Below are 8,264 nucleotides of genomic sequence, written 5' to 3' on the forward strand. Positions count from 1 at the left end.
AAATTAATAAATATAATTTAAGTTATATACTACCTCCTTCCCATATCTTTTAATATTTAAGGTTATTGCACATAAAGAAACATATAATAGACTTAAAAATTAATGTAGTTAGATTAAAATTTTCTTATTTAATATCTTAATCTTTGATACCTACACCGTTAATAGTGACTATTAAATAAGGTTATATTTAAGAAAAAAATATTAAGTAGACTTTAAAATTCTAAAACATGAATTGTTTTGAAAAAAACAAAAATATGAAAATGAGATAGTATAATATAAACACTAGTAATAAATACATATATGCAATTTTGGTTACCAATTTAAAATACATATAGTATAATTTTCATTTATACACAAAATCAACACTTTGATATAGTATTGGTGAAAATTCAAACCTACAACCAACATTTTGTAAATTTGTTCTCTATTTTTACGTGTCATGTGATAATGGAAGGATCAAATATGCACAATTGAAACATGAAAACCAAATTTTACAATTATAATATTGGGATCAAAAGTGTAATTAAGTCTATTTATTATTTAATATTTTAAAAATTCTCTCTTAATGTTGCTTTTTTTCTTCTTCTTTAATACTATATATTTATTGTTATTTTCATTGGCTAGTGCACTAATTTTTACAAATAATAAAGTAAAATAAAAGTTTGAGTGTCGAATCCACAAGACTTTACTTATACTTATATAAGTGTATATTCGATTCCGAAGTAATTAATAAATTGATTTAAATAAGTGTGAAAAGAACAGATAACTTGACACAAATTAATTAAGAAAAAAAATAAATTTAAATTAATTAAAATAGACAAAGAGAAGAAAAAACAAACATCAAGAGTAGTGAAGCAGAATATGAAGATGTTAGGCATTTAGCCTAGCATAACTACTCTAAGACGTACCGAACGATTATCTTTAGATCTTCAATTTGCTTTTTTGGATTTTACTTTGTTGCTTGTCACAATTATTCACCAATAATTTCACAAACTTGAATATTTTCTGCAAAAAAATCTAAGTGATATTAAAATTTCAATTATTCACATATAAAGGAAGAATTAATAGAGAAAAATTAATAATTTCTATATGATTTAATCCCAAAATATACATATACACAACAATTATCACCTATTAAATTTTGATTATATAATATTTAATTTATCAATATTTTCTATTATTAGTATACTAATAAATTGATATTAATAAATATAAAATAATAAGTATATCTCGACTTGGTGAAAATGAATATATACATTAATTTTTCGTCAAAATGAATATATATGCATTAATTTGATCTCGCATATAGTATATTTTTCATCAGTATACCAATTCAACATTTTAAGGAGTTATAATTATTTTACAAACATTGTTTTGTCCTTAGTAAAAAATATATTTTGTGCCTATAAATTGTTGTTTATTTCCTTGGAACATCACAATAAGAATTTAACACTTATACAAAATTCTGAGATAAGTTGTAAAGACTCAGAGAAAAGTTATGGCAAAGAAGGAGATGAAATCTACCGGAGTGACAATTATGATCATGATTATGTTGGGCTATGCACAAGCTAATTATAATTCTCCATTTGTGAAAATTGAGCCTAACAACACAACGGATAAACTTACATGTCCTGCACAGTGTGGTATAGATTGCTTCATTGCTAACATTGCATATCCAATATGTTTTGCTATTTGCGTAGCAAAATGTCCTAAAAAGCCACCCCTAAGTGTCTACAATTGTATGATTGGTTGTGGCAAGTACAAATCCACCGACGCTAACATAGGTATTCATTTTTTTACAATACTTGTCTCTTCTTTATGATTGAGTTAATTATGTTTTTAATTATATCTTTTTGATAATTTACATGTCAGATGCTCGTGATCTTTCGGCGGTAAATGCTTGTTTGCTAGAGTGTGAAAAAAGTGACAATTTGTTATAAGAATGTTAAAAAATGAAGGTGTTAGCAGAAATAATACTCATGTATAATTGTAATAAACAAATATTAATCAATGAGTAACACCTGTTTTTTATTTTTCATAAATCCTTCATTTGTCCAATCATTTTCTTTCATTTTTCTTACTTTCATTTTTCTTATGTTCTTTTCAAATGGTAGATGCTACTTTGCAATTGGTAAAGTGCATAAGCTTTTTGTCCTTAATCAAAATTGGCTGGTAGAATTTGTCTAATTTCTTTTTTATTTGTATAAGTGATTTTTATGATGATGACTTACAAAGGAGATCGGATGAGAAGAAAAAATTCCCAAATATAGATTATGTGTGGGGTAATTCTGTTATTTATATACTAGAGGAACTTCATAGTTTTGGGACGAATTTACCGTAATATATAGGAGAAAGTCACTAAGTTATATAATTGTGTACGAATACTTATTTATTTAATGAATATAAAAATAATATAAATTAACAAAACTTATTTTTTATATATAAAGATGTTTTTTTTGTAAGTAATAAAATGCGATTTTATAACATTACTCATTTCCTTGTTACGAAAAAAATATTGTTGATAGTTTGACCATTTTTACGAATAAAAAAGGACGTAAAACTAAAAAAGAATGATACGATAAAAATTACAATTTATTTAAAATATGAATATAATATTTGCACTAATTAATTTTTAATAATGTTAGACGATATTACACATTAAAAAAATGTTGTTATTGTATTTGTAAAAATCTAATTATGTACAACTTTGCTAATTTTTCTATCTGTACATTGATATGATGATTTCTAAATTTAAATAGATGTAAATGCATTCTATATGTATAAAAAAATTATTCTTTTAACATCAGTTATTTTTATAACCGATGTAAAGAGTGCTTAGTATATTCATTCCACATATAAAAACTCTGCCTACAAGACGAGGAGCCGTCTGAAATGATTCCTGTCATGTAAATACTTTTTCTTTTTGAACAAAATCGTTACTTACATTTTAAAATCAATTAAAAAGAAAAGAAATGCATAAATAGAAATGCTATTATTTTTAGTAATGGATTCAATTCTTCATATGTATCCTATGTTTTTTTTTAAATGTATGTTTTCTATTATTTATTCAGCCGGCCTACAAGATGGATCCACTTAAATAACCAGAAGCAGATAGATATGCGGTATTTTAGTAAAAAAAAAAATAATACAATGGACCAAAAGAAAAAAAATTATAAAATGAAACAAAAAAAATTCAAAATAAAATTAATTAAAAGCATTTAATATTTTTATACATTAAATACATTAAAAACTCATTGAATAACATTAAATACCTATATTAAATACGAGAATGAAGCAATCACCGATTCACCGTTGTCCCCTAGCATTAAAAAATTTTCATTTTTAATTATTATTGTGTATAAAATATATTTAAAGTATTAAAATTAAAAGGCATTAATTACCATAAAAAGGATTAAACTCCACTTGCAATTTGTGTCTTATGAATATAGGACAAGAGAGAGTAATGTTTATAACATTAATTAAAAGCATTTAATATTTTTATACATTAAATACATTAAAAACTCATTAAATAACATTAAATACCTATATTAAATACGAGAATGAAGCAATCACCGTTGTCCCCTAGCATTAAAAGTTTTCATTTTTAATTATTATTGTGTATAAAATATATTTAAAGTAATAAAATTAAAAAACATATTAATATTATTTAAATTTTTTATAACTTTAAAATCAATTTAATTTAATTCTTTTACTAATGTTGTTCCTAATGAATATAATATATCAACTAATTTTTTTTCCACTACAAATAATTAAATGAATAATTAAAACTATGGATGCTATGTAACTTATAGGGTATGTTGCATATTATATAATTTTATATAGAATGACTAAAGTAATGGGATTTAAATATTTACTTAGAAATATAATAAATTTTATGATAGTTATTTTTAAAAAAATGAATTTTGAACATATAATTTTACATTTAAGGAATATATATTTTGTATCAAATTTATTATATTATGGAATATATAATATATGCATACATTTCAATCTGTTATGAAATATATAATATATTCATGCATTTGGGCAACAAATATCCTTTATATATATATATACGTGTATGTACATAAAAAAATATCATCAAACTTATAAGATTATAAGTTTAAAAGTTTTATTTTGATCTTATAAAGTGTTTATATTAAATAAGTTGGTGGTTATTTTAAATAATGATTATTTTACCACATTAACTAAGTCAATTTTTTTGACATTTTACAATATGAGCTATTTTATATTAGATGAGTGATTCACATATTAATTATAATAAACACGGTTTGTATAAACTAACCGAAGAAAAGATAAATTTAGTACAACAAAGATGCTTTAAGAGGCCAAAGATAAATTTTCTCTTTTTATAAGACTAAACTGAAAGTAGCAATAATGATTGAATTTGTATTTTTTAATCAAGTAATTCAAGATTTTAATTTTGATTCATTATTGTACATGAAATAAATTATGTTGAAGAAAAATATTTATATTACATGTGTTTATGGTCTTTAATAGAGATTTGTTATTGTTTTGGACGAAAACAATTTCGTATCAATATCATGGTTTAAAAAAAAAAGAAATTAACAGAAAAATAATGAAATTAAATATAATTTAAATTAGGTGAAGTGGTGCAAAATCTTGAAATACTTTAATGTACAATTTTGTTGAGGAGTTAAAATTATTTTTCAAGTATTATTATGTACCTATATAAATTGATGTTTATGTTGAAATATTACAGCAAGAATTTAGGACCTATAAAAAAATTCTACAATAGATTGTAAAAACTTATCGAAAGAAATTATGACAAATAATGAAATGAAAACGTCTGGAGTTATGGTTATGATTATGTTGAATTTTTTCACAAGCTTATTACAATTCTCCATCTATAAAAATTGAGCCGAACACTGTTTTATAAAACTAAAAATTACTTTAAAACAGGGTAAGAAAGTACTCATTGGATTCTTCAGTAATTTTACTCATAAATGTTTTAAATACATTTATAACTTTCATGCATTAAATAACATAAAAATACATATATTAAATACTCAACAAATAGCATTAAATGCATATATTAAATACTCAATAAATAGCATTAAATACATATGTTAAATAACCACCGATTTGAAAGAAGAACTTTGTCGAATAGTATACAATGCGATGTTTGATAAAAATTATCTTCGTAAGCTAGTAGATTTAAATATTTTGAGGAAATTTTTTGTTATCCATAATCATCATACCTAACTCAAATAGGATTGTCATGCGAAGGAATTAATGAATCTAGACATAAATCAAAGGGAATTTTTTTTTTCTTGTTTTGTAATTTTTTAAGTATACAACTTCTAACAAATAATTATTGAATAAATAATAAATTTTATAAAAAAAAGTTTACTAATTTTATACAAAAAACTAAAATTGATTTATATTTCAAATGATAAACATAAGAAACGTATATGCTAATTTGTTTCAAAAGATTTGTTCAAAAAACTCCACGTACTGTAAGTCATACTAATTTTTTTTTCGGCTTCGAAAAACTCTTCCATTAGTTTCACAAAATAGCAATTAAACAAGATTAACAACAGCAGTCTTACAATCAAATAATAGGATCGAATTAACTTATTAGATATAATAATAATTGAAAATTATTAAACCCTATAACATCAATAATAATAACCAATGTCAATAATATATATATATATATATATATATTGTAGACCTCTTCCAAAATAGTGTTGCTAAAGAAAGAAAAGTCAATTTGATATGACGTAAAATCTTGGAAGATCATGATGCACAATTTGGTTGACGAGTTAAAGTTATTTTACAAGTATTAGCTTGTGCCTATAAATTGATGTTTATTTTCATTGCAACATCACAACAATAATTTAATACTTATAAAAATAAACTTTGAGAGAGATTATAAAGACTTAGAGAAAAATGAAATGAAAACCACTGAAGTTGCAATCGTCATCATGATTATTCTGGGATTCATAGGTGGTTATGATTCTCCATCTATTAAAATTGAGTCACACACTGTGTTTGCTAATCAACTTAGTTGTGTTGCGAGATGTGGCATAAATTGTATTTTTCTAACATTGTGTATCTAATATGCTTTATTATTTGTGTTGCAAAATGTCCTAAAATGTCTGAAGATTATTATAATTGCATTACTCGTTGAGGCAACAACAAGTCCATTAACATTCATATTCATTCTTTTACAAATTGCTCTCTTTTTAATTAATGTTTTATATTTATACTTTATAATTAAGTTAATTATGTTTCTACATTATTTTTATAATTAATTTTATCGGTCAAATATTTGTGGTGTTGTGACCAATGTGATAGATTCTTACTTACAAAACAAAAGTGTTAGAACAAGTAATAATTTATGACAATGTTAAAAAAAAGTTCCTCTGCTGCTAAAATCTTTTATGGCATATGCAAAAGATGCATGAGATAGCAAAGATCAAACTATATCCACATCCTTTCTCTTGTATAAAAAATAACTTAATCATGATGCCTCCATAAACAAGTGACCAATGATTAATATTTTGAGAGTCCATAACCTGAGTCAAATTCTCCAGCATCCAAAGTTCCCCGAAATTTTACTCCACACTTACACTTAACGGGCCACAGTACATTCAAGATAAATATATGGATGATATATACTTTCACTGCCATTATTGCACAGTGGGCAACTATCATTCTCACAAAGTGGCAGATTTCTTAGCTAGTGATGAATAAATATTTCTGTATTTGGAGTTTGGACTCATTATTAGGTGAATGAGGTTGGATGTATTGGGTACATCTTGTACCAGTTCTGTGTTCTTGATAAATTAATATTAAAATATTCATTTTTGCTTTGTTAAAAAATAAAAACTAGCTAAGAAATTTTCCACTCTAGCTTTTAAATCAGTATCACTTAACGGGAGTGGTAATTTGAAACTAACTATAAACAAAATGTGTTTATAGTCCAAAGGAATAAATACACAACCTTTAGCATAAATTATAAATAATATCACCAATATATTTTAATAAGTTTTAATTTTAAATATAATTTACATTTTCATTTAATACGTTATTACATTAGTCTTTCACATTCTATTATATAATAAAGAATATCAATTTCTCCGATAAGAACGGCATGATATATTATCTAAAAAAACGACATGATGTATAAAGAATGTTTTTTTACTGGAATATATAAAGAATGTTAAACCATCTATTTATATACAATTATGAGTTATTCACGTGAATATTCAATTGGTATCGATAAATAATAGCAGTAATAGTCAATAAATGTTTGATATATAAAAATAATAACAATGAATATAACCATATATCAATGCTAATACTTAAATATATTTTTAATACTTTAAATTTAGATAATTATTCTTTTAGTTCTTAAAAAAAATAATTTATTTTTATTAGTCCATTTAATATTTGAAAAATTACTTTTATTAGTCTCTTCTTGTGTTAATGGTTTTATAATTTGTAATATTTTTAATCACTAATTTTTTTAAAAATAATTTGTGATGATTTTGAATGATCGAAATATTGGACCGTATGATTTTGTGATCATTTTTTATTATGATGGCTTAAAAAAAAATAGAAGTAAATTTATCAAAAAAATTTACATATCCTTGATTGTTTTAGACTGTCACAAATTATTTTTAAAGAAATTAATTTTAAAAAAATTTAAAAATGATAAATCATCATAAATTATAACAGTATTAATATAAAAAATAAGAGAGATTTTTTTTTGAAAATCCAATTCATATCTAATTAAAATCCAATTAAATGAATTGGATTTAGAATTCATATCTATTTAATTGGATAAAAGTGATTTGGATTTTTTTAACCTGTTTAAAATTATTTTAAAATCAGTTTATAATTACAATTCATTTTAGTTTTAAATTATAATGAATTATGACACATCCACGACAAGATGTGACTGCATGAACTTCCAATCCTTCTTTGAAGCTAACGACGGTAGAAATTCACAACTGGTAACGGCAACCGCCACTGGAGAACCCTCAAACAACCCTCCAAAAATATAGTGGAAGATTTATTGAATAGTTATAAGTTTAATATCCACGTATTATCACTAAGTTTATTATATTCAATAATTATATTATATTAAATAAATATAATATTAATTCAATATAATAATTTTTCAATATTATTAAAAAATTATATATAAATTTTTGTCCGAAATAATAATTAAGGTATAAATTCAGAGATAAATTATATATATATATATA

General features: G+C 23.2%; 1 protein-coding gene across 1 annotated transcript; it reads left to right on the plus strand.

Annotated features, from left to right (window-relative positions):
• The first annotated feature begins 1,435 nt into the window (after positions 1–1,435).
• Positions 1,436–2,039, plus strand: LOC100305977 (uncharacterized). Its single transcript, NM_001248843.2, has 2 exons — positions 1,436–1,784; positions 1,873–2,039. Exons 1-2 carry the CDS (start codon positions 1,499–1,501, stop codon positions 1,938–1,940), a joined length of 354 nt encoding a protein of 117 aa, NP_001235772.1. The 5' UTR covers positions 1,436–1,498; the 3' UTR covers positions 1,941–2,039.
• The last annotated feature ends 6,225 nt before the right edge of the window (positions 2,040–8,264 follow it).

Source organism: Glycine max, chromosome 12 (assembly GCF_000004515.6).
Source record: "Glycine max cultivar Williams 82 chromosome 12, Glycine_max_v4.0, whole genome shotgun sequence".
In the NCBI taxonomy this organism is placed as follows: Eukaryota; Viridiplantae; Streptophyta; class Magnoliopsida; order Fabales; family Fabaceae; genus Glycine; species Glycine max.

What these genes read in the sequence shown, in the direction of transcription:
- LOC100305977 (NM_001248843.2), top strand. Translation starts at nt 1,499, where the DNA reads ATGGCAAAGAAGGAGATGAAATCTACCGGAGTGACAATTATGATCATG. An exon ending in ATCCACCGACGCTAACATAG is followed by an intron (nt 1,785 to 1,872) that starts GTATTCATTTTT and finishes TTTACATGTCAG; the next exon opens with ATGCTCGTGATCTTTCGGCG.